General features: G+C 48.2%; 1 protein-coding gene across 1 annotated transcript in view; it reads left to right on the top strand.

Annotated features, from left to right (window-relative positions):
- HK1 (hexokinase 1) overlaps nucleotides 1-26,933 on the top strand; it is a 69,877-nt gene that overhangs the window by 15,295 nt on the left and 27,649 nt on the right. Inside the window, exons 2-7 of the mRNA XM_004427039.3 lie at nucleotides 4,065-4,227; nucleotides 16,619-16,767; nucleotides 21,684-21,803; nucleotides 24,963-25,058; nucleotides 25,660-25,759; nucleotides 25,873-26,056. Of these exons, the coding sequence (XP_004427096.1) occupies nucleotides 4,065-4,227; nucleotides 16,619-16,767; nucleotides 21,684-21,803; nucleotides 24,963-25,058; nucleotides 25,660-25,759; nucleotides 25,873-26,056 (812 nt within the window). The remainder of the gene's footprint in view (nucleotides 1-4,064; nucleotides 4,228-16,618; nucleotides 16,768-21,683; nucleotides 21,804-24,962; nucleotides 25,059-25,659; nucleotides 25,760-25,872; nucleotides 26,057-26,933) is intronic.

Here is a 26,933-nt window from a genome sequence, read left to right as displayed (position 1 = left end):
GAAGCAGCAGTGTTTTGGAGGCAGCCTCCCAAGAGTAGGATTGTGGAAGTGTGAGTGTGTGAGAGAGGGAGGGAGGAGAGGAGAAGATCTGGAGATGTGGTGGCGGGGGACAGAAATAGGAAAGTCGAAAGGACCACAGGTGTCGGCCAAACCCCCAAAGACCAGAAGTTGCCTTTTCCAGGACTGCATCCCCCTGCCATCTCTCCCCTCCTGGGCTTCCGGCCCCACTTTCTGTAAGAAATAGCAGCTCTCTTACTGAGTTTCTTGCAGAGTGCAGCCACCCCAAGATCTGGGGCAGGAGTGGTTTTCCTGACACCTTTCCTTCCTCCCTCCCTCCACCACTACCCATTCTCAGCCTCTCTCCCGGGTAGCTGGGGCAGTCCAGCCAGCTGCCAGACAGGGCTGGTCTAAGCGAGGGGAAAGAGGCCCCTGGGTCAGTGAGGTGCTGGCGCTCTGGGCCCCTGGGAGCGTTCTGCAAGTGTCTCTTGAGGTGAGCTCTGCTCCACTGCTTCCTGGGCTGCATAAAGGGCCACAGTCCATACGGTGCGGGTCTGCTGAGCCGTGTACCAGGTGCCTGCCTGGCTGGGCAGCGTGGCAGGTACCTTGTCAGCCCAGCCCCAGCCCCAGGATCTACACTGGTTCCAAGGCCCCTCCTGAGCACCTGAGGACCAGTGGAAAGGGCTCCCCTCAGCTTGTTCTCTTTCACATGAGATCTAGGAGGCCTCAAGTTTGGTTCCAGCTCTGCGCAAGTGGTACCTTCCTTTTGGCCCCAGTTTCCACATCTCTTCTGAGTGGGATTGTACCACGTGATGGTTCATGAACCTGAACCAGAGGAGAAACGCCCTCCCGCCATGGATGCTTAGGGGCCAGGTGGTCTTCTATGTCCCCAGCCTGCCTTCTCGTTTGAGCTTCTAGGCTATATTTGGGTTTGGCTTGGCTGCCCTAAATGTTGGGATTCTTGGATCAGTGTCCCTGTGCTGAGCTGCACCTTGAGTTTGGAGGCAGGATGGCTGTGGAGCTACGGAGAGCCCTGCCTTTTCTAGAAGCTTCTCCCTGTCCAGCTGGAAAACCTCAGCAGCTTTACTTGGAGAGTAAAGAGTAGGGGACCAGCCTTCACCCAGGGATGGGGACGATTGTAGGGAGAACATTTGACTTGCAGGTATGAGACCTGACTCCCCCGGTTGTGTGCTTTGAACTGATCACTTAGCTTCTTGGAGCCTCAGTTTCTGCATCTGTGAAATGGAGATTAAGAATATCTCCCTGACGGGGTCATTTTGAAGGTTAGATGACGTACTGCATGTGACAGCACTTGATATACTGTAAACCACGATATCATCATAAAATGTTATTCCAGCTTCCAGGATTAATTGAATTCCTCTTTTGTGCCAGGCAACCAGTGAGTTCAGAGGTCTGTTTGACATCTTTCCTTTCGCTGGGGAACTCACGCGTTATCAGAGGAGACGGACATGTCAATAGACTGATAATCATGGTGTAGGATGAGGAGTGTAGCAGCCGAAGCACGTCCAACATGCTAGAGTAGCAGTGTGACCATTACTGCACGCTCTTGCCCCTGCTCACCCATTCTCTACCTGGCACACAGCTTCGTCTTTCTGAAACACAAGTCTCAGTGTTGAGTACTCATTGGAGTCATGCCAAGACTTGCTGTGCTTTGGGGTCAAGTCTAAATTTGTTTACGTGGTTTGTAAGGCCCTGCACGATTTAGCTCCTGACCGTCTTTCCAGATGCCTTACTTCTTACACTGGCTGCTCCATCCGTATTGAACTTATTTCTGTTCGTGGCACAAACCACCCTCCTTGTCTTTGGCCTCCGCACATGCTCTTGCTTGTGCCTGGATGCATGCTGATGCTACCCCTCCAGGACGCCTTCTCTGGCCTGCACTCGGTAGACCCCCGTGTGCTCCCATGGCCACTCACGCACACATGTATCATGACTGCCTCTCCCCCACCAGACTGTGGGCACCATGGCCGCAAGGACTGCTGATCTGGTGCTGCCAGCCTTGGGGGTAGAACAGAGCGTGTCTCCTCCTGGGGCCATGCTTCTGGCAATTTCTATTTCAGTTCTCAGTGGTTTCTGATTGCCTTTCTTTGCATTGCTTTATCACGAAGGGGAGAGGAAAAGGTGGTTGTGGTTGGTAAAAGGGGGGGGGCAGGATTGTCTGGCCACAGAGGACACTGGGGGACTCCTGCCAGTGCCCAGATTGTCCATGAGGCAGGAGACAGGCAGGGCCTGGGGGAAACGAGGCATGGAGAGCAGAGTGAAAAGGCTGCCCAGGACCAAAATATGCAGAAATGACCAGGGACTGGGGACTTCGTGTCCTTAAGTCAGGACATTTCCAACCACCCTGAAAAGTGAGCACGAGATGCCATTCTCAGAAGCAAATCAGTGTCAAGGTCTTTTCAGCCTCATTGGCTTGTACATCTGTCTCTCCATCCACTGGGAGCCTTCTGTGTGCAGGGCTGCACGTGAGGCACTGGGAGGTCGGGGTGAATGGAGCAGACACTGCTGGGGTGACAGGTGCAGAAAGCTGTGATCCGGGCTAGGCCATGCCAAGAGATCGGTGCTGAGAGAGGGGTTATCTCCAGCTTGAGGGACTTGGACATCTGCAGGAGGAGGTGGCATTTGACCTGAACCTTGAAGGGTAGGTGAGGTTTGGATAGCTGGGAGGAGAAGGAAGAGCATTTCAGTAAGAAAGCCCTGGCACCTACCAGCAATCTAGAGGTGGTTTGGCCAGAGTTCAGAGAGCATGGAGCCACACCTGCAGAGCCTTGGTGCCTTGGACATGGGGAGGCATTGCAAGGCTTTGAGCAGGGGAGTGAATTGACCACGGTCACTGTTTAAGAAGGCGAATGTGGCAGTGGTGTAGAGGATGGGTTGGAAGGGAGAGAAATTGAAGATGAAAAACCATTGCAGTGAATGAATCAGCAATCAGGAATCCAGGCACATGGTTTTCAGGACTTTCTAAGCCGAGGAGTGGCAATAAGAAAGAATGATGAGACAGAGACTTCCAGTGAACTCCATGAGGACAAGCACCGTGAGGACAGATGTCTAGCCTACAGCCAGGCACATAGTAGGTGCCCAGTAAATACTTTTTGAGAGAATAAATGGGAAGATACTATAAAGGAAGAACAACCGATGACAACCCAGGGGGCCTGAGGTTAGGAGCCTGGGATCCTTGAGAATGGGGAACCCAGGAAGAGGAGCAGGTTGGGTCAGTCCTGTTGAGGCGAGGAGCAGTCTGACTTGGAAGTGTGGGCACGTCGGCCCTGGCACATAGGCATGGGAGCCTGGGCTGTCCCATACTTTCTGGAGTAGTGTGGTTAAAGTCTCTGTGCCTGCTGCCCCATGTTCTAAAGGGTTCCAGCCCTTTGGCCACCATTTCCACCTACCTAGAAGTCATGCCCAAGGAAACCCACCAGTATCACTGTCTCACATTAGTAATAATAGCTGATGTTTATTGAGCACTTTCTGTGTTCTAAGTACTTCTCCGTCTCATTTGATTTTCCAACATTTTGTGAGTTAGGTCCTATTTATCATCTCAGTTTTTCAGTTGAGGAAACTGAAATTCACCCAGCTATTAAGGGATGGGGCTAGGATTTGAACCCCAGGTGACTGGCTCTGGAGCCCTCATTCTTAACTTTTGTGGCACTGCCATCTATGTGAGGATGAGCCAGCCACCTCTCACAGAGGGATGGAATCCTGTGGAGGTTTATAGGTGCCTCTGGCATGTACTTGGGGATCGAAGGGCAGCTTCCATGTAATATTTGAGGGTTGGAAGGGACCTTGGAGATGTCTGATTCATTTTACAGGGGAGGAAATGGGGCTCAGAGCATTTGCAAGCCTGCTCTGAGTGACATGGTTGATGGCACTTGAAGGACCTCCCATTGTGTGATGTGCCAACATGGGTATTCCAGTGCCCGTGGGAGCTGGATTGTCTTAGGCAGGCGGGCATCTCAGCCTGCCCTGTCCTGCCTCAGCCAGACTTGAGCTGAAATGACCTTCCTCAGTCTTGGTCTCACTTTCTTTCCTACTCATCTTTCTCCCAGATTGACAAATATCTCTATACCATGCGGCTCTCTGATGAAACTCTGATGGATATCATGACTCGTTTCAAGAAGGAGATGAAGAATGGCCTCTCTCGGGATTTTAATCCAACAGCCACAGTCAAGATGTTGCCAACATTTGTAAGGTCCATTCCTGATGGTTCAGGTGAGTCTCTCACTTAGAGATTGGGCTCTGAGGGCTGAATGTTCTGTGAAGGCATCCTTCCAACTTTCATTCATTTGTTCATTCCTTCATTCTCTCACTTGTCCACTCATTCATTCATTTACCATTCTATCCATCTGTACTCCCATCTATCCATTCATCTATCCATTCATCATCCATCCATCCATTCATCATCTATCCATCCATCATCCATCCATCCATTCGTCATCTATCCATCCATCATCCATCCATCCACTCATCATCTATCCATCCATCATCCATCCATCCATTCGTCATCTATCCATCCATCGTCCATCCATCCATTGAACATAAGTCTACTGAGAATCTACCATGTGTCAGGCACCGGGGATACCATGGTTGGACAAGACTGACCTGCCCTCATTGGCCTGACTGTCTAGTGGCTTGTGATAAGAAAGTGTAGTATTTATGGATCTTACAGATGCTGTATGAGTTACTCTTATGTCTCCAGAATATGAAAGGCTCCAGCACAAATGAAGAGGTCATTTTAGGAGAATCTCTCCATCAGGGCACCAAGGCCTCCCTTCAGTACCCCAGATAAGTAGCCTAGTGGCCAAGTGGGTCTTGGACTTGGAGGGGAGATTCAAGTCCCCACTTGAACAAAGTTCATAGATGCTAATAGGTAGCCTCTAAAGCAGAGAAATGCCAAAGGTAGGTAGAATTGAAAAAACAAAATTATCCTGTTGGTCTGCATCCCTAATGGGGAGTTGGGGGCTCCTTGAGTATTGTCAGTACCTCTTCCCCAGGGGAGTGGCCTCAGTCCCTGTACTTGGCAGAGTGGAGGCTGGGAGGGCACAGCCTGGCCTGCTCACTGGAGGCTGTTCTGTCCGGCTGACCCACAGTTAGTAGTTTGCGGGGGTGGGTGCTGCCTGCCCCAGCTTGGCACTCACAGGAATCCCACTCTGAACTGTGTTCTGTGCTCCAGGCCGAGGTTCACCTGCTGCATGTGGGAGAGGGAGAGAGATTATGAGGAGCTCGGGTTTCTCTTGGGGTGTGAGTATGCGCCCTGAGAGTGTGGCCCTTACACACTCCCGCTGTTTCTTCCCTGCTCTGGAGGCTCCTTGAAAGCTGTGATTTGGGGCATCTGGCATGCAGCCTGCAAAATGGACGTCAGGAAAACTGCAGCCGTTGCGGCTGATGCTCACGAAAGATGGGCGAGTGCATGGCTTGTTGGAGCTGACAGGCCGCGGTGGGCAAGTCCTCTGTGCCTGCAGCGGCCTCCAGAAGTCCTGCGTGAGATTCGGGCCCTGACGGAGGGCATGTGCTCTGTGTGCTCTGTGGCCGTGCATGGGGTTTACTTCATGCACACACATTGGCTCTTAGATCTCTGATGTCTCTTGACTATTTAAAATCTACTCCACCTCCATAGTTTTGTTTTCCTTGAGGTCTTGGTGCCCAGCACTTTAGGTTTTAAATATCCACTGAAGACATTCTGGCCATTAGGGTGACCAGACTGCGGTGTGCCCTGGGTTATGTCCTGCTGTCTTTGTAGTTCACTCCTGCGTTTTCCCAGGCCTGGTTGGCACCCGCATCCAGGAGCATTTGAGCTTTTCCGGGATTAGCGGAGTTCTGTAGGAGAGGTGTGGCTGTGCCTGCTGCCAGCTGAGAGATGAGGACCGGGAGGGCCCCTGCTCCGGCTTTGCTTGGGAGAGCTCAGAAGGATGCCTCATGCCTGCAGGGCACCTGATCCTGTGTGACTGGCCCAGGGCTGACACATCTGAGGAGGAGATGCCTTCCCTTTCCTCCTGAACCCTGCCCTCAAGCCAGTTCCCCTTCCCGGACCGGATGTGAGCAGGGGGTGCTCTCCCTCACTCTTTTACTAACCGTTTACAGGATTGAGGGTCTCAAAGTGTCATCCACGTACGTTAGTAATCTAGCCATGTGCCCCCATCAGCTACTCTTCAAAACAAGGCCCAGAACTCAGACTCATTCGGGAAAAACAACATTCTGCATCTCCCTCTTAGAGATTCATAACAGACACCAAGATGCTAAAGGCCCTGAGCAGTCCTGCAGGAAAGAAACCTCTTTAACTGGCTGCCTGCCTTTTCCCCAAACCTGTTGGATCCTTTCCCCCCAAGGTCTGCTACCATATTTTATCTATTTTCAGACACTTTGTTGTTTGAATATCTCTGAAATCAGCAATGCATTGTACAATAATTGCGTCTTAAAATTATTACTGGCAACATTTTTTCTTTCTTCATGTTACATAAAATAGTGATGTGTCTCAGTCAGTGGCGTCTTAAGTGTGATGGCATATGTGGTAATACGCCCATGTTGGGAAACACTGTCCTAGGGTTTGTGGAACCGGAGCCAGCAGCCTGGGCCCCGGGCTTCTTTTGAGCCTCTTTTCTGTATTGCAGACGGGGCCAAAGGTTTAGGGCCTCTCGGGAGCACAGAGTAGTGTTGAGAACAGAAGGAGGAGGAGGAGGTGAAATCAAAGCCCTGAACCACAAGGACCCACCCTCCTGTGCGCAGGGCCTGGGTCTGCCCGCCTGCACTCAGTGCCCTTCCCCTACCTACCCCAGCCCTCCTCATGCCGCCATGACTATTTCTTCACTCTGTATTACTTTCCAAGGCTGCCGTAACAAGTACCATAAACTAGGTGGCTTTAAACAGCAAGAATGTACTATCTCACAGTTCTGGAAAATACAAGTCCAAAATCAAGGTGTCAGCAGGGCTGTGCTCCCTCTGAGACTCTGGGTAGACTCCTTCCTTGCCCCTTGTAGCTTCTGGTGGTGGCTGTCAATCCTTGGTTTCGGGGCTTGCAGCTGCACCTCTCCAGTCTCCGCCTCTTCGCGTCACATGGCATTCTCCCTGTGTGTCTCTGTCTTCACGTGGCGTTTTCCTCTTAAGGATACCAGTCAGATTAGGATCCACACTAATGACCTCATCTTAACTTGATTACATCTGCAAAGACCGGATTTCCAAATAAGGTCACAGTTACAGGTACTGAGGGTTAGGACTTTCATATATCTTTCTGGGGGACACAGTGCAACCCATAACATTCCCTATAGCCCTTCTCCCAAGTGGCTGTTCCCAGTAGTCACGGATCGGCTCAGTTCATGTGCCGCGGGACCCACACTCCCTCTGGAATGATCCCTGCAGCCTGCACAGACGTTGACATTGGTGGCAAGGCCTTGGATAACTGACCCCAGTCCAGTCCCTGCCCCTTTGTGACAGCAATGCCTCCACCTCCACCTTCCCTGCACTACTTTATCAGCCAAGAACCAGGAGGTCCCCTGGATCAGAGTGCGGGTCTCTTTCATAGTAAACCATGGTGCTGTTCTCTTTTTGAAACATTAATCACTGCTTCAACTCTGTAATTAGTCAGCGATAGAATTAGTGGTAATCCCAAACCACTGAAGGATAAATTGGACTCTGCGAGGTGGAGAGATGCCCCTACCCTTTAGTGGTGATGTGACTTCCAAGTCAAAGGGAGAAACAAACCTTTCCTTTCCCGCTGACCTTGACCCTGGTGGACCAGACTCAGAGTTTTGAAACTCTACCGATTTTTTGGAAATGTGTCAGCCCATTTTTTTTTTTTTTTAAAGATTTGTTTATTTATTTTTTCCTCCCAAAGCCCCAGTAGATAGTTGTATGTCATAGCTGCACATCCTTCTAGTTGCTGTATGTGGGACGCGGCCTCAGCATGGCCGGAGTAGCGGTGTGTCGGTGCGCACCCAGGATCCGAACCTGGGCCGCCAGCAGCGGAGCACGCGCACCTAACCGCTAAGCCACGGGGCCGGCCCCTGTGTCAGCCCATTTTTATTAATTTTTTCTCCTTTAGACATTTTTTTATGGGGCAGTGATTTTTCTTTAATTGCTCTTCAGTAATCTATACATACATTTTTTTAAACCCTAAAGTGGCTTTTAGCTGCTGCATATCCTTTTTGGAGTAGGAAAGGTATGAATAATAAATAAAAGAAGGAAGATATTGAAGCCTTTTTACTCTGGTGACTTGGCTAAATAGCAGTTCCAGAAGTCTTCATGCCCCGTCCCCAAGGCTGGATAGCTGCCCTCTGTGTCCAGCCTCCCTCAGAAGAGCCGGCTCACTCCCTGTCTCGTTCTGAAACCTCCCCTTTTTTCTCCTTTATCACTAAGAATTGGAAATATTGGAAATATCAGTTGCTGTAAGCTTTTTGAAGGTAAATTGAATGGAATATTTCCTTGTTTCTGTTTCATGGTTCCTAGCATGCTCTTTACTCAAAGGCTAAGTTAAAAAATATTTGATGTGTGGTTTGGTCACAGTTAATTTTTTGGGCCCTAAGTACATATAGTACTACTTTCCAGCCAAAGGAAGTCCCACGCCATTTGGTCTGGTCATGTACCTTACTCTCAGTTTTCTTATCTGGAAAGATGGTTGGATTATCTCGAAAGTTGTCTCCATCTGTGAAATCTGTGTGTCTAGCGTTCTAGTTGGGTTTCTGATGAAGGTGTCGAACTCTCATTGCTAGGTGGATTGCAGACAGGAGGGAATGCCTTTGTGTCTCCTGTACGGAATTTAATTCACTGAGCAGGGCAAAGGCAGGCGTTTCATGAAAGTGGAGTTTTTGTTTGCCTTGTATTCCAGCGCAGGCCTGGATTCAAGAGAAACATCTGTCTCTGTGTTTGTTTTCCATTATTTGCTGGTAATAATGGCTGTCATTAGAAAGTGGAGAGTTGCCAGGGGCCCTTCAGATGTTTTGTTTAATGAGCCTTCTCTAGAAGAGCGGTTCTCCAGGCTTCAGTGGAAATGGGAAAGTTGCAAGTAGGAGTCACCAGTGGTGGGAATGGAAAGTTGAGGCCAGAGATTTGAAGCGGAAGTTGGAGGGAAGCCCACCACTGCAAAAAGAAGCTGAACTTGAAATTAAAGGAAAACAAATAAAATAAAAACCCAGAACACTGGATTAATCTCTGGCTCTGCTGCTTATTATCTGTGCGACCTTGGAGAAGTCACTTAACTTCTCTAAGCCTCCATTTCCTCATCTGTAAAATAGGCGTGATAATTCCTGCCCTACCTGCCTCAAAGGCTGTCAAGAGGATCAAATGAAAGTGCTTTGGAAACTGCAAACCACTGTGAGAGTTACAGTGGGTCATTGTCCTTCTCATCATTACTGTAATTTAATAACTGACTTTGTAAGAATTCTTTGGGAAGGCCCTTTCTACCTGATGCAGCCAGTGAGAGGACTGCCCCCCCACCCCTCCATCATGCCTGAATGTGTAGGTCCAGCCCTGGAGGAAGGATCCAGAGTTTTTCAGTATTCACTGGCATCCCTGTGATGTTGTGGGGGGAGGAGGCAGAAAGAAGGGGAAAGGAAGCAAAGGCAGGCTGTCTTCACCGCCCACCCTGACACCCCACACAATGTGGATGGGCCTACCTCTGGTTCCTCTGCAGTGGGGTTACTGGACACCACAACTCTGAATCGGGGAACCAACCTGAGACAAAGGGGGTTGATAGGTCCCCTTTGTTATGGAGGGCAGTAGATATTTGGGGGACTCATTCCCTAATAAAGAGTATTGAACTTGGGAGCCTTCTGGTTGTACCTGAAAGAAATCTGACTCAAATTTGTATAAGCAAAAAAGGTAGGGGCTGGCCTGGTGGCATAGCAGTTAAGTTCGTGTGCTCTGCTCCAGTGGCCCGGGGTTCACCGGTTTGGATCCTGGGCGTGGACCTACTCACCGCTCATCAGGCCATGCTGAGGCGGCGTCCCACATAGAAAAGGTACAACTCTACAGCTATGATACACAACTATGTACTGGGGCTTTGGGGAGGAAACAGAAAAAGAGGAAGAATGGCAACAGATGTTAGCACAGGGCCAGTCCTCCTCAAAAAAAAAAAAAAATAAAAGACTTGCTCAAGCATGACTTTTGGGGGAAAAAAAGGGAAAGTTCTAGGTTCATATGACTGGGAAGTCTAGTTGTAAGTTGGCTTCTGTATCCAGGACTCACCTGTCTCTTATTTTTTCTGTCTTTGTGATCTTTGTCTTGGCTTCATTCCTAGGCCATGTCTCCCACCTCTTCCTTGTGGTGGCAGAGATGCCCCGGCAGCCCAGGCCGACACCTCACCTCAGATCCTAGTGATCCCAGTGATGGTCTTGGAGAGGGCGATGATTGGCTAACTTGGGTCATGTGCCCATCCTGAACCAATCATGATGGCCAAGGTGGGAGATTCTGGATGCTCATGGATCATGCATTGGTCCCCCTGGAGCTGGAGCAGGGGGTCAGCCTCACCTCCAACCTCATGGACCAAAACCAGAGAGGGTAGTCATCTAAAGAGGTGCTAGACAGCCAACGAAGTTTACCAGAAATTTTGTTGCCCTTACCAGAAGCCATTCCTTGGTGTCTTTTGCCTGGCAGAGAACAGGCCATGCATCTGACCCATGCAGTTCTTACTGAACTAGCAGCAGGCCTTAGTACTGGGGGAGGGAGGTAAGCATATTAAATTGCCCTTGCCTTCAAGTCGCTTATCATCCACCTGAAGCAGATAAGACATACACATAAAAAATACTGAGCATTACAGTATTTGCAAGTATAAGCGTGACTAAGAAAAGGGAGGGGCCCTGGTCTTGCCTTAGGTGTGACCATGAGCAAGTCATTCAGCTGGTTTGGTTGGAGCTTCCTTATCCATAAACTGAGACAGTGAGTTAATATTTGTCCCATGTTTCCTGAGCTGCAAATGTGATTTTCAGAAGAGGTGCCAACTGCCGTTTCTTTTAACAATCACAAACCCACCCTGGAACCAGGGTCACTTCTCCGGGAAGGATCAGGCTGCACTGGACTTGACAATGACTGCTTGTAAACCGCCTTCAGGGAAAGGGCCCCTTCAAATCCGTCAACTCCCACTGGCGGGTGTGTGGAGTATCCAGTATTCAGCGTTGTCCTGACATCTCAAGGACACCTTTTCTGGTCACCTTCTCTGACCCTAACGCCCTGGGACCCCGTTGACCTGTGCTTGTTAGAAAAAGGAGCAGTGGAGAGCTGGGGTGGGCAGACCACAGCAGTAGGCTGGGATGGGGCAGGGCTCTTTGCAGCGCTGCAGAAGTGGGGGCCAGCCCCATGCACCCTGAGGCCAGGTTCCTCCTGGATCTACAGGCAGCTGAGGTCATTTTCACTTATCCTGCATGAAAAACTTCAGGTCTAGGTCCTGCAAAGGTGCTGCCCGACACCTGACCCCTTCCTGCGTGAGGGGCGGAAAGCTCCTACCTGCTGTGTGCTGATGCTGGCACCAAGAAGCAGGAGTTCCCCCGCCAGCACCTGGAACTTGAGCACAAGAACCTGCTTTTACTTTAGGCCTTTGATTCAGTGGAAAATGAGACTTTTGACCAGGCTGGCAACGGAAGAATTTACCATGCTATTTTTTTAAAGTGATGATCAAAAGCCCGTGCAAAACATGAAATAAATGTTTATTTAAACATTAAAACAGTAAATAAATTAATTAAATAAAAATGTTGAAACAAAATTAAAAACACCCATGTTTTCATCCTAGCACAGCATTCGCTTTTGTGCCTATTATCTTCCTACGCACAAGTGGTTTAGAGTTGTTTACCAGCCTTAGTTTTCATTATCTTCACTAAAGCAGAACAAAACCAAAAGCTGCAACGAGTCATGGATGGTGAAGAGCCCCCAAAAGAAATGTAGCCATTCCTGATGTGCTGAAGTCTCACTCTGATGCCATCCTTGGGGATCTTTGTCCCCGAGGTCTGTCCCAGAGGCAGTTTTATGCAGTGGTTATGAATTGGGGCTTTGGATTCAAATTCTGGCTCTGCCACTGCTGGTTGTGTGCTTGGGCAGGTTACTTAACCCCTCCCAGCCTTCCCTTGCTCATCTGTAGAATGAGGATCATGACAGTACCTACTACACAGGGTTGAGAGGGTTAAAAATAGAATGATGCATCTGAAGCAGTTGGTGACTGGAGTGCAGAAAGGCTCACTGAATGTTAGCTGATGTTGAAATGCAGTGCTCTTGATGTTCTTGTAATTCAGCCTCCTGAAGGGAGCCACCTCATGCTGAGTTCAGTTTTTTAATCTGATAGTAGTGTAAGCACTGTGGGGGTTAGCATTCTGATGGAAGCCCAAAGAAAACCCTAAGCTGCTTTGAACAGCCCACAGTCTGGGTCAGAATTTCTTATAACTCTATGGCACCTGCTTCCCAGCATTCTCCCTTGTCTCTTTTCTTTGGACCATAGAAGCAATTTAAAAACAGCAGCATCATGAATATAATTCAGCCATAAAAAGAAATGAGGTACTGATAGCTGCTACAACATGGATGAACCTTGAAAACATGGTAGGCGAAAGAAACCACAAAAGACCACATACTATATGAGTCCTTTGATAGGAAATATCTGGAATAGGAAAACCTGTAGAGATATATGGTAGATTACTGGTTGTTGGTGGATAAGGGGGGTTGGGAGGAAATGGGGAGTGACTGCCAATGGGTAAGGAGTTTCTTTTTGGGGTGATGAAAATTTTCTAAAATTAGATAGTGGTGATAGTTGCACAACTCTGTAAATATACCCAAACCCACTAAACTGTACACTTTAAAATGGGTGAACTAATGATATGTGAATTATTTCTTGATAAAGCTGTTATTAAAAAAAGCAACCAACCAGTGGCATAACTGCTTCGTGATTAAGGAACAGCAAACAGAGGTGCGGTGAATGAATGAATGGGCCACCAGTCCCTGTGATGAAGGGCTACCAAGCATTCATTCAGTGTCCTGAGCGCCAAGGGGAGATGCAAAGAATCCTAAGTTGTGGTCCTTCCCTCGAAGAACTTCCCTCAAGAGAGGATAAACAGTATATTCAGTGTGAGAGTGCTTTGGTTTGTTCATTCATTCCTTTACACCCTCATTAGTTCAAGTATTTGTTGAGCTCTCTTGCTGTATGCCAAACACCATTCTAAGTTCCAGAAATAGAGCAGTGTGTCAGAGCTTACAACTTGGTGGAATCAAATACAAAGATGAGTCAGCTATAATTTATAAAAGAGAATGCTTTATTTTTTTAAAACCAACCATTACTTTAAAAAAATAATAATGAAAAAGCTCAAGGGACCTAGAAGAGCCAAAACAATCTTGAAAAAGAAGAACAAAGTTGGATTCACTTCCCAGTTTCAAAATTTACTACAAAGCAACAGTAGTCAAGACAGTGTTGTACTGGCATAAGGATAGATCAATGGATCAGAATGGAGAGTTCAGTATGTCAATTATGTCTCAATAGAAATGGAAAAAAAAAGGAATTGCAAGTTCAGAAATAAACCCATGAGTTTGTGGTCACTTGGTTTTTGACAAGGGAGCCAAGACTGTTCCATGAGGAAAAGATCAGTCCATTCAGCAAATGATGCTGAGATAACTGGATATCCATCTGCAAAAGAATGAAGGCGGACCTCTACCTCATACTACATGCAAAAGTTAAAATGAATCAAATACCTAAATATAAGAGCTAAAACTATAAAACTCTTAGAAGGAAACATAGGTGGGAATCTTTATGACCTTGGATTTGGCAATGGATTTTTAGATAGGACACCAAAAGCACAAACAGCAAAAGAAAAAATAGATAAATTGTACTTCATCAAAATTACAATCTTTTATGCATCAAAAGTTACCATCTAGAAAGTGAAGGGGCCACCCCCGTGGCATAGTGGTTAAGTGCGCGCTCCGCTTTGGCTGCCTGGGGTTTGCAGGTTCGGATCCTGGGCCGGACTGACGCACCGCTTGTCAAGCCATGCTCTGGCAGCATCCCATATAAAGCAGAGGAAGATGGGTTCAGATGTTAGCCCAGGGCCAATCTTCCTCTGCAAAAAGAGGAGGATTGGCAATGGATGTTAGCTCAGGGCTGGTCTTTCTTACCGAAAAAAAAAGAAAGTGAAAAAACCCACAGAATGAGAGAAAATATTTGCAAGTCATATATCTGATAGGAACTTATATCTAGAACATAAAGAACTCTTGCAACTCAACACTAAAAAGACAAATAACCCAATTTTTAAAATGAGCCAAGGATCTGAATAGACATTTCTCCAAAGAAGGTATATATGCATGGCCAATAAGCACATGAAAAGGTGCTCATTGTCATTAGTCATCAGAGAAATGCAAATCAAATTTTAAAAGATGGGTAATAAAAAGTGTTGAGGATGTGAAGAAGTTGGAACCTTCATGTATTACTGGTGGGAATGTAAAATGATGTAGCTGCTTTGGAAAACAGTGAAACTTTGGAAAAAAGTTAAACATAGGTTACCACTTGACACGGCAATGCTACCTATAGGTATATACCCAAGGGAAATAAAAACATAGGTCCACACAAAAACTCGTGCACAGATATTCATAGCAACATTATTCATAATAGCCAAAAGGTAGAAACAGCTCAAATGTTCATCAGCAGTTGAATGGGTAAATGAAATGAGGTATATCCATGCAGTGGAATATTATTTGGCCATAAAAAGGAATGAAGTACTGATACAGGCTACAGTATGATGAACCTTAAAAATATTTTTCTAGGTGTAAGAAGCTGGTCACAAAAGGCCACGCACTGTATGATTCTATTTATATGAAATGTCCAGAATAGGCAAATCTATGGAGACAGAGTAGATTAATGGTTGCTTAGGGCCATGGGGGATGAGGGACTTGAGAGGTAATAGTTAAGGGTATAGGATTTCTTTTTGAGGTGATGAAAATGTTCTAAAACTGGTTTGTGGTAATGGTTGCATAACTGAATATGCTAAAAACCATTGAATTGTATACTTTATTTTTTTTTTTTTCATTTTTTTTTTAAAGATTTTATTTATTCATTTTTTTCCCCCCAAAGCCCCAGTAGATAGTTGTATGTCATAGGTTCACATCCTTCTAGTTGCTGTACGTGGGACTCGGCCTCGGGTTGGACGGAGAAGTGGTGCCTAGGGGCGTGCCCAGGATCCGAACCCGGGCCGCCAGCATCAGAGCGCACGCATTTAACCGCTAAGCCACAGAGCCGGCCCAAATTGTATACTTTAAATGGGTGAATGGTATGGTGTGTGAATTATATCTCAATTAATGCTGTTACCAAAAAACATAATAATAAAGATGCTTCCCTAGGAAAATGAGATGTCCAGAGCAGACTTGTATTTACTGCTGTAGGGCTGAGCACTTAGTGGACCACTGAGGCTCAGGATGGTGGGGTGGCTGTCACCTCTGGCAGGATATACCTTGGGATAGTGGGAATGTCACCTTAGCAGCAGAAGTCAAATTAACAGATTTTAACTGAGTTTTGGGGAGCATGTTTGGGGATAACTAATGAGAAACAGAGTAAAGAATGTTAGATGGTGGTTTAATGGTTTGGAATCCTACCCATGGCCCCCCGCCCTGGTGCTATATGGTGGTCTCGCATACAGTCCCATCATCTTTCTCTGTCCCACTGAGGCCCACCCCAATTACTGCACACATTGGTCTTGAGGGATGTAACCATATCAAGCCAGTTGACACTTATGTGACCAAGAGGGACTTCTGTTAAAAACATCCCCTGGGTGGAAACAGCTCAAGTGTCCACTGACAAATGAATGGATAAACAAATGTGGTGTGTACATACAGTGGAATATCGTCCTCAAAAAGGAGTGAAATTCTGACACGTGCTACAACATGGTTGAACCTTGAAGACTTGATGTAAAGTGAAATAAGCCAGACACAAAAGGACAAATACTGTAGGATTCCACTTATATGAAATATCTGAATAGGTAAATTCAGAGAGATAGAAATAGAATAGAGGTTACCAGGTACTGAGGGGAGGGGAGATGGGGAGTTATTGCTTAATGGTGATAGAGTTTCTGTTTGAGGTGATGAAAAGTTTTGGAAATAGATAGTGGTGATGGTTGCAGAACATTGTGAATATACTTAATGCCACTGGATCGTATACTTAAAAATGGTTACAGTGGTATATTTTATATTATGTATATTTTACCCCAATTAAAAAAAAATCCCCTGGGGAATAAATGGAGCCCTGGCCTGGTTGTAATCGGTGTCTGAGCTGACTTGGAAGGAACACAAGGCATGGGATGACCTCCGAGGTAGGGTTTCTCTGAGTTTAAATGCTATTTTTATTTTATGGATAGCAGTGTCATTTTTGAAAAAGGAATTAGAGAAACATGGGGTGGGACTTTGTACTTAATCAGTCCTTCCATTCCCATGTTAGGAGTGAGAACGGGGTTGCTTGCAGCTGTCTGCCTGACGACGCCAGGCTGGGAGAGGGTTTCTCTTGTCCCTTCTTCTAGACGGGGAAGTGGTCTCACGAGCCGCTGGCTGAAAGTGCCCTGCGGCGTGGGGAAGCAGGTGGCCGGACCCTGCCCAGAAGCGGCAAAGTGTGTGGCCTTCTTGTGACACTGGAATCTGATGCAATACCTGTTGTCTCCCTGAACAGAAAAGGGCGATTTCATTGCCCTGGATCTTGGTGGGTCTTCCTTTCGAATTCTACGGGTGCAAGTGAATCATGAGAAAAACCAGAATGTTCACATGGAGTCCGAGATGTATGACACCCCAGAGAACATCGTACATGGCAGTGGAAGCCAGGTGGGTCTCCGCTTCCTTCCATCAGCCCCAATGGGCCCGGTGTCAGGCCCTAGGGTACCTGCAGGAACCACACCCCAAAGCACTGGTGTCCTGCACGCCAGGAAGGAGTCCATCATAGGTGCATGTGGAGAAGGACTCCTGGGCAGAAGGGTGTGACAGCCTGAAGAGACCCCACTATCCGGGTTTACTGGTGGGTGGAAGGGAGCTACTGGAATTTTCACAGGGTGAAGGGTGTGAAGAGAGAGGCCCAGCAATTCTGTTGGGTAAGCGCATTCATCTCCTTAGGATCCTGGGGTTGGTTCCCCAGCGTAAGTTTAGCAGACAGAGCCCTGGGTGAAAACACCCCTCTTTCAAGTCATTGTCTTCCTCACCCAGCTCACCAAAGGCCCAGGCCTCATAGGGTATGGCTGTCACCTTGTGGGGCAGCAGGAATTTGAGTGTACAGCCCGAGGGCTATTCAAGGTCTCCTGACTACCTGATTTAATAGCCTCCTACGAGTCCTTGGCACAGAAAACAGACGGGAGGGCCTTGCTTGGGAAATCACTGTCCCCTCCTCTCTCACTCAGTACCTGAGCCCCCTCCCCTTCAAGACACCCCCCACACTGCGAGGGCTGCCTGCCTTTGCTGGCTGAGGGCCATGGCTATGCTCAGGAAGGGCCTGTCCACCCTTGTCCCGCCCGCCTGGTTGCAGTGGGTGGTGGGCCCCTAGCTCACTGAGGACACTGCATCAGGGTTTAGGCAGCCCCTGGTCAGGTATTCAGTCATTTCTGGGTCCTATAAGCCCGTCGTGTGTGGGAGCCACTCCTCACCCTCTCCCGTAGACGTTCTGGCTCCTCTAGTTTGTAGCTCGCCTCCTGAGTCATGGCTGCTGGCCAGGACACATATTCAGAGCTCGCCAAATATTTATTTTAGGGAGGATGTGTTCACGGCAAGGTTCATGACTAAGTTCTCCAGAAAACCCATTTGTTCTGGGCTGGACTTTGAGATAAGACCCAGGAGTCTTCTCCTCTTGACTCCACTTTGTTTCTAAATTAACGTGGGTGGGACCTGGAGCAAGCTCTCTGCCTTTTCTTTTCCCGAGAGAAGAGGGCTAATCCTGGCCTTTAACCTGCTCCTGCAGGTTTGGGTTCAGAGCTTTTTAGACCATGTCACAGTGAGCATCGAAGGTGACACTGTCACTAAAAGAGAGGAACCGTGTTCAGTCAGCCACTGAAACGGGTGCATCACTCATTGGATGGCCCTGCCTGGAGGTTCCCCTGCTTATCCCTGCTTTACTGGGCTGCAGAAACTGGCCCGTTCCCACAGTGTGTGCATGAAGGCTGCCAGCTGGTAGGTCTCCTAGTCCTGCTGGTGGTCGCTGTGCTGCTCTCTTTTGCAGGTGACCAGCAGCCTCAGGTTGGCGTCATGCTCTTTCCAGGCAGAAAGTACTGACCTGTCACTCTATTCCCAGTGGTCCTTGGGTTGAGCCCCTCTGTCTGCTGCCTTTACTGTCCAGACTCTCCCCCTGGGCTGCGGACATTCCTGTGTGCTTGGCCTGACCTGTTAGGAGCGGGGTTTGTGGATGAAAGGGGTTCCCCCCCACAGGCGCACACTCGCTGCATTCACTTCCACAGTGAACAAACACCTCCTTCTTACTGCTGCCCCTGGGACCTCGTCTCTCCCAGCCTCTGACCCCATCTTTTCAGCCCCAGGGTCCCTTTGTTTCCTCCTTTTTCTTCCTCTGCCCCTTTCAAGCAGTCTGCAAAGAAAAGATGATGATGGAGATGATGATGATGATGATGATGATAATGTAGTATTATTATAGCAAATCCATAGTGCTTGTTATGTACAAATCACTGATCTAAGCACTTTGTATAGATTAGCTCACTTAATCATCACAACAACCCTACAGGGTAGGTATTATTATTATTATTCCCATTTTACAGATGAGAAAATTAAGCCTTAGATGTTAACTAACCAGCCCGTTTGGTCACACAGCTCATAAGTGATAGAGCTGGGATTTGAACCCAGGCAGTTTGACTCTAGATGTTACAGTTTTAGCAATGTGGAACATTCTTAGGCTGACTTTTGTCTCTGTCTTTATTGTATTTATTTATATTTTTATTTATTTAAAATTTTTTGATGAGGAGGAAATGTGAGGGCTGTAGGCAAGGAGAAAGGTCCAAGGGATGAGGGAGAGGGTTGGCAGTTGAAGAACAGGGATGAAATAGGAACCTCTCTTCCAGAAGTTTGGTGTGAGGTTAGAAATAAGTATTAGTGGCCCGTTTTTCTGAGATCTCCTATCGATCTGTGGAGTATTCTGGTAAACCAAGGGCTCCATTCTGCCCATGAAGCAACTCAGACTCACAGACTATGAACAGTGCTGAATTCTCGGGGTTGTGATCTCATCTTCTGTAATGTGCAGGAATTTTTAATAGATTTTTAAACCTTTTATTTGAAATACTATTAAACTTACAGAAAAGTTTTAAGATGAGCACAAAGAGCTCCCATATATACCCTTCACCCAGATTCCCCAATTGTGTTAACTGTTTGCTTTATCCTTTTCTCTCTGTCTTCACGTACACACACACACACACACACGCATGCGTGCGCACACACATGCACGCACACAGTATCCCAAAAGTTTCAAGGCAGTTTTAGGCTTTAATAATTTTAGAAGCATAAATGCAACTTTTTAAAATATCACTTATTTAGTTTTGGGAATTTTGAATAGTGTCCACGTTTTTGTTTTAGTCATTGTCTGCCATTTTCAGTCGGAAGGACTGAGTCTGTGTGGCTGGATTTTTAAAATAATGGGCGTGTTGTCAGGAAGAAAAGAAACCCATTTTGTAGACACTAAAATTTTGAGTCCAGAGGGGCGAGGTCACTTCCCTCCCTGGCCGGCACAGACGTGCGCTTGCCCGGGGGTAGTAGCTTCCTGTCTCCTTGAGCAGGCTTGTAGCCCCTGGATTGTGGGCGCGCCACAGACACGGCAGCTGCCTCTTGACAGAACAGGTTAGAGGTTGTGTTTGGCTTGGATCCGGGAGCTGGTTACAGCACGCCGTCCGTGTCTCCGTTTCTGCAACCTGAGTTCTCCCTGCCACTTCCCGCCGGCAGCCTTCTTTCCACCGGCTGTCTTTCCTGGGGGCCACAGGGAGCTTGGAGCCTCCGAGTGGAGATGGCGCGTGGGCTGCGCTGATGGACTTAGTACTGGGTTCATATCACTTGGAAATGTAGGTCGCCGGCGGCTTAGTGGGGCCTCTCCAGGGAAGGTAGTCATGTGTCTCCTTGGTCGGAGTCGCCGGCTGCAGCTATAGCCTGAGTAACAGTGACCCGGGGACAGAGGCTCCTAAATCAAAATTGACAGGTTTTCCTTTACCCTGGTAGGAAAGTCAGATCTTAGAGCTGGGTCAGGGACATCTGGGGAAAGATGGGGATAGGAATAATGACTTCTGGCTCCGTCTCAAGGATACCCCTGCAAGGTAAGCCTTCAGGCAGATGGCCTTGTCTGGGGACATGGGCTGGGGTTGCTTCCTGTGGCTGTGTGGTTTGACCTTGCCAACACTGCCTTCTTCTGGGCTTCAGGAAGCTCCGTAGCTGTGTCAATCCCATACATAGGGGAGGGAGGTCTAGTGTTACGAAAATCATGTGAAAAAGACAGGGGGGTTACCTAGGCTGTGGTATGGTTGCCAAAAGAGCATATATATGCTTTGGTTACATTAATAGAGGTATAGAGCTAAGGAAAAGGGAGGTTCCCAGTTCAACTAAGCTCTCCTCTGGTCAGAACACATATGAAACATTATATTCAGTTCTGGATCCATTTTAGAGATGAGAGAAGGTATTAGAGAGGTCCAAAAAAGGTTGTCTTAGATGTAGTGAGCCTCCTGTGATTGACAGTACTCGTGCAGAGGCTAGGGAAACGTTCTGGGTTCTTTCTAGTGGGTCCTAAGATGTGTATGCATATCCTAGGCAATGTGTTGTGGAGCAGGCAAGCTTAAATTGCAATCCTCTGAGTAAGTTGTGGTGTAGTCACACCATAGAATACTATGCAGCAGCGAGAACGAACTGTCTACAAAGACACACAACAACGTGGGTGACTCTCATACACATAATGTAGAATGAAAGGAGGCAGACACCAAGGAGTGCGCACTGTCGTTCCATTTATGTACAGTAGACAGATGGGCAAAACTAGTCTAGTGTTAGAAGTCAGAGTGGCTGACAATTGCCCTTGTGCGGTTGGGTGGCAGCGGTAGTGACTGCAGAGGGCACGAGGAGGTGTCTGGGTGCTGATAATGTTGCTTCTTGATCTGGGTGCTGGTGACATGGTGGTTGCAGCTTGTGAGAATCCAGTGAACTCTACGCTTAGGCTGTGTGCATTTTTTTGTATGTGCATTATACTTCACTAAAAAGTAAAGCTATGATAGACTGAAGATCGTTAAATCACTCAAGTGGGCTGGAGGTTGCAGAGTTGCCTGTGAGCTTCTGGAATTTACAGAGATAGAGGGAGATAGAGATAGAGAATTGCCTGTGAGCTTCTGGAATTTACGGAGATAGAGATAGAGAAAAGGGGCCAGGTGGCCATTCCACCTGGGTGGCTGGTGGAGGCCTATGTGTCATAGAAGAGTGAGCTGATTTTCTGTTATTTTTAAATTTCCTCAGTACCCAGATAATACATATCAGTGACCACTGAGAGGCCAGTTCTGTTTGAAGAGTTTGAGAGGCTTCCGAAGCTGTGCTGGCCCAGGGACAGGCTCTTTTTACAGGACTCTTCTCTACCGTTCACACACAGTGGCTTTTCAAGCAGGGCCGCCGGCAGCCGTGGGACCGGGCGACCGGGGTGGCCGTGCTCCTTTCTGAGTGCGTGGGAGGGAAACGTTGACATTCTTTCCTGCAATGCTGAGGCCTCCCTCCTGACTGCTCTCCTGTGCTTCCTCCAGCTTTTTGATCATGTCGCCGAATGCCTGGGAGACTTCATGGAGAAAAGAAAAATCAAGGACAAGAAATTACCTGTGGGGTTCACATTTTCCTTCCCTTGTCGGCAATCCAAAATAGATGAGGTAAGGACGTTCCGGGGTTATCGGGCTCCACAGAAGCCCCAGAGGGGAGACGCTAACGAACCCTTTTCTCGACTGCTTTTCCCTTTTGCTTACAGGGGGGCCTGCATGTCTTGCGTTTTTTTAGACACATTTGTAGAAATTAATGTGAGGTCATGATATTGTGTTTATTTTTTCAATTACTTGAGTTATTTATGTATTTTTGGAGACGAATCATGGTATTTGTGACCATCAGGTAGAGAGAAACATTTATTAAACCAAGCAAGTGAAGGAAAAAAGTAGGTTTAGTGACAATGGAGAGAGGTTGGAAAACCCCTTGTCAGAGTTGCACAGTGTGGTGTTTACCTGGAAGCCAGCCTGGTCAGCGAATCTGGTCAGGACCCCACCCCTCTGGTGCCAGGACCCCCACCCCTCTGGTGCCAGGGCCGCCTCTCCAGAGCTTCTGCCAGTCAGTGGCTCCACTCCCAGAGAGGCCCTTGGTTCCCTTTTTGACTTCCAGGTAACTTGTTGCACCTGACTTCTTGTTTGTCATTGGTTCATTCATTCATCCGTCCAGCAAGGATGGACTCAGACGTCCCATGTGACAGTTTTGTACCTCAGAGCGCTGCAGGAATACAAAATAAATAGATGCAACCTTGTTTCTTTTCTACGTGAGGAGACAGAAAAAACCACACACACGCATACACACACAGCCACCTATGAATAAACTCCTTGAAATTGAAACTGGGATAGTTAACATTATTGAGGGTCCATCAGGCGTCAGGCTCTGTTCTAATAGGACTTCACAGCTCACATAATCTTCAAACACCTCCATGAGTGAAATGCTTATGATCCCCACTTTACAGATGAGGAAATTGAGGCTTGGAGGGGTTAGGAACCTACTCAAGTCCACCCAGCCAGGAAGCAGTAGAGCCCGAATTAGCTCTGGGCAGTCTGGCTCCAGAGCGCATGCTCATAACCAGTCTGCTTTTCTGCAGGATAGTAACGTGTGGGCATACGGCACCCTCCATGCTTCTGGGCAGCATCCCTGTACCCATTTTCCAGTAGGGTAAGTGCCCTCTCCTGGGTACTGCTTCATGCTGCTGGAGCCCTTACATGTGTATAATTTGTGCAATCACACAATGTTAGAGCAAGAAGGGTCTTGAGAGTTCAGCAGGCCAAGCCCTTCTTTTCACAGATGGAAAACACGGCCTCCCAAGGTCATAGGGCTTGTTAATGGCACATCCAGCACTAGAATCCCAGGCCCCACCTCCCATTCAGTGGGCGCCACCACCACCACACACACACACATACACGTACATGTCTAAAGGCCTCTGAGGTGTTGCCATCTCATCGTTTCTCCATTCAGGACTGCTGTGGCCAGCCCAGACTCTCTCTCTGGTATCTGGCATTGCCACACCTCCAAGGTGTTCAGATCACTCTGGCCTCCAGGGTGTCTTCCCAAACCTTTCACAAAGCCTGTTGTCAGTAGTTAGTTTCCCTTGGTTTTTGAGAACTGAGATATGACAGTCACGCTCTCTGGGCAGAGACAGTGTGGGACACCCCCCTTCCCACCAGGAGAGGTGGGAGGTGGCCTGGGAGTGAAGGGACTGCTCACCACTGCTCACTCACTCATCAGCAGCTATTGGCCGAGTGCCGTCCCTGGGCTGGGCTAGGCCATGGTGGCCTGCCCCCCCAGAAGGCACAGTCTTCAGGAAAGAAGGCGTTATGGGAGGGAAGGGAATGTCCTCAGGAGCATGAGAACCCTGCAGGGTGGAGCAGATGTGCCTGACAGAGGCGCGTTGTGGGCAGAGAAGGAGCCAAAGGCAGGGCGTCCACCTGCAGGCCTTGACCCCCACCCGGGGAGGGTTTCCTAGGCTGGGCTGCAGTATCTGCCAGGAAGCCAGTGGATCCCAGGCTCTAATTACACATCTAGAGGGCCGGGGCCACTCCTTGGGGGACCTTCAAGATTATCCCAATCTTGACCAGCAGTCTTATTCCACAGATGGACAAAGTGACCCTCAGAGGAGATAGAGGAACTGCCCACAAGGAAGTGGGCAGAGGTGTGGAAATAGGACCAGGTCTCCTGATTTTTAACCCCGCATCCTTTTGACAACACCATGTTCTCTGAGGCTTTCTGGGGCGTGGGGTTGAAGGGGAGAAAGTGCAGCGTCCAGGGGCTTTTGGAATGCCTGGCTGAGCTGCGGGCCCTGCTGAGAAAAGAACCACAATTTCTCCCAAGTGCTCACCCTTCCCGGTGCACCCTACAGGTTGTGTGGCTTTCACAGTGAGCAGGGGCAGCCCATGTGGGCAAGTTCCCCATTCCCGTGTCACCCCAGAGCAGCACCTCTTCCCAACCCTGCCGCATTTGTAGCGACTTTCTCCATTCAGAGAAAAACACTCAAGTATAACAATTATTTTTCTTTTCTGGTATCTTTGATTTTTTTAAAAGAATACAAAAGCAATATGTAAGACTATAGAAATAATATAAAGATGTAAAGCAAAAAGTAAAATTCCTACCCTTCCACATTCCCAAGTGAATAACTATTGGATATCTATCCTTCTTGATGTTTCTCCATTAATATACAAACAGAAATGGATCGTATTATATATATAGTGGAGTCGCTGCTTACAAATGGGAGTTAAGTTCCAAAGTTGGGGAAGAGGCTTAAATCAGATATAGTCAATATTATCCTTAAATCTCTAGAACCTGGCTCTTAGAAGCTCAGTAGCCAAGAATTATCTTAGCATTTTATTTTTCTTCCCAGTTTGGCTCTGACTTTCTTTCCTTGGGGCTATGGAAGTGGAGGTCTGATTTGAAAGTGGGGAAGGGTAATCAGATAATAACAGGATTTCTCTTGTTCTCTTTTTTAATGAAGTCTGGCTGTGTGGTTGACACCAGTTAGATTTGCATGCTGTGTGACACAACTATACTGGCAGCTACTTGCTGAATTCTGGTGTGAGCTGCAGGGTTTTTCCTATGGCAGCCCCCAGAGAAATCCATCATGTGGAGGGATGAACAGGAGATGGGACAGAGTCTGGCTCTGTTCCCTGGTGATCTGGAGCGAGACTCTTGTCCCCTCTGGGCATCTGCTTTATCACTGTGCTTAAGCAGGCTCCCCAGGGACATGGGGGTTCTGAGGCCTCTCAGCCCTCATCAGCCCCATCTGCTCTCCTTTGCAGGCCATCCTGATCACCTGGACAAAGAGATTTAAAGCGAGCGGAGTGGAGGGAGCGGATGTGGTGAAGCTACTTGACAAAGCCATCAAAAAGCGTGGGGTAACTTCTCTCTGGGCCACGCAGCGGTGGGGGAGTGTGGGGGGGAGGCTGTGTTCCAAAACAGACCAAGGCCCTTTCCAGGGGGCAGTAATGCATGGCCTAAGGCATCACATGGGGGTTCTTGAAGGCCCCGGCAGGTGAGAGGTGGGGGTCCACAGTCCAGAGGGTCGGGTGGTTCAAAACAGAGCTCTCCAAAGTGCTGCCCAAAGGAGCCAAGCCCTGGGACAGGGGGTGGCCTCCTGACAGGAGGCCTGGGCTGTGTGGGCAGTGGGCTGGGTCAGGTGCAGCCTGCCGTGGTGGAACAAGGGCAGTCGGCACATGGATGTAGTGGGGTGGTTTGCAGAGAGCTGTGGCTCTGTGAGTGAAATCCTCTCTGAAAAGAATCTTAAGCCAAATAATTAAGGGGACTGTACAGTTTCCACAATTTAATCACTGTGCTCTAATCCAGTTAATTTGAGTACCAGCAGTAAAGAAAGCAGCACCAGCCACAGGAGCAGTGGTGGCTGTGAAAACAGGAGCTCTCTGGCCATGCTCTCTTTAAGGTTGGTGATCTCTGCTCTCATGTGTGAATGGACGGTGACACCCCGTTATCTGTCCCCAGGATTATGAGGCCAACATTGTGGCTGTGGTGAATGACACGGTGGGGACCATGATGACCTGTGGCTATGACGACCAGCAGTGTGAAGTTGGCCTCATCATTGGTAACGTCCACCCCTTTCCTCGTCCTTCCTTCAGCTGGTGTTTCCAGAAGGCACTGCCTCCTTTCTCATGACTTTGTGTGGTCACCGCTTCTGATCTTGCCTCTCTCTCCAAGGCACTGGCACCAATGCTTGCTACATGGAAGAACTGAGGCACATTGACCTGGTGGAAGGCGATGAGGGGAGGATGTGCATCAACACGGAGTGGGGGGCCTTTGGGGACGATGGGTCCCTGGAAGACATCCGCACCGAGTTTGACCGGGAGATAGACCGGGGATCCCTCAACCCCGGAAAACAGCTGTGAGTCCTACTTTTCTTACTAGTCATACATATGACTTAGGGGCCACTTAACAAGAGATTTAGGGTGGGAGATGAAAGGGGCAGAGAGCCAGGTGATCACAAAGGGTAAAGCCTGTCAAATTTGTAATTTCTGTTGCTCCGTCTTTGGATAGATACACGGATGTGGAGTCTGCAGCTTTAAAAGCACGTTTCAAATGATTTTCTTTTTGTTTAGTTACACTATGATTGTGTCCTTGTAAAACATTTTGAAAATTAAAAGCCCAGAGGCATCAGCGTATAGCTGAGGTTGAAAAACATTTCTGTACACTGTGGGCACTAGCATCACTGCTCAGGGTGAGAGGCCACGCAGTGTGCAGGGCGACTGCCCAGCGGGGGAGAGCGAGTATTCCTTCATTCAACATGTATTCTTTGAGCATTTAGTGTGTGCTGAGCTCGGGGCTAGGCTCCGAGGATACAAAGTAGCGCCTTCCCTTCCGGGATTGACATCTAGTTGGGGAGATAAGTCACACATGCAAATACCTGTCATGCAGAGGAGTGGGCGAGAATCATAGGAGTCGTACAGACCTTAGGGAGATCGGAGAATGGAGAAACTTCTCCCATGTCATATATAGGAAGATGGGTCCGAGTTGATAAAGAGCAACAGACTTAGTGGGCAAGTTGGTTTTGGCCTTGGAGAGCTCCTTGCTGCAGAAGGATGAGTGACAGTATTCAGGCCAGCTTGGGTGTTGCTTCATTGGAGCTCCATATTTCCTGAAGTGCATGCTCGTGTTTCTCTGTGATGCTAGCATACTGCTAGCTCTCTCTCATCGACCCAGCCTCCCAGCAGCCTTATCCTGGAGTTGGATTCTGTCAGCCAGCTGAGAGATGTTCACCCATC

The sequence above is a fragment of the Ceratotherium simum genome, chromosome 6, assembly GCF_057802395.1.
Source record: "Ceratotherium simum simum isolate JZ-2026a chromosome 6, ASM5780239v1, whole genome shotgun sequence".
NCBI lineage: Eukaryota > Metazoa > Chordata > Mammalia > Perissodactyla > Rhinocerotidae > Ceratotherium > Ceratotherium simum.
Note: the sequence above shows the minus strand (reverse complement) of the source record. Positions and strands in the feature narration are given on the sequence as shown.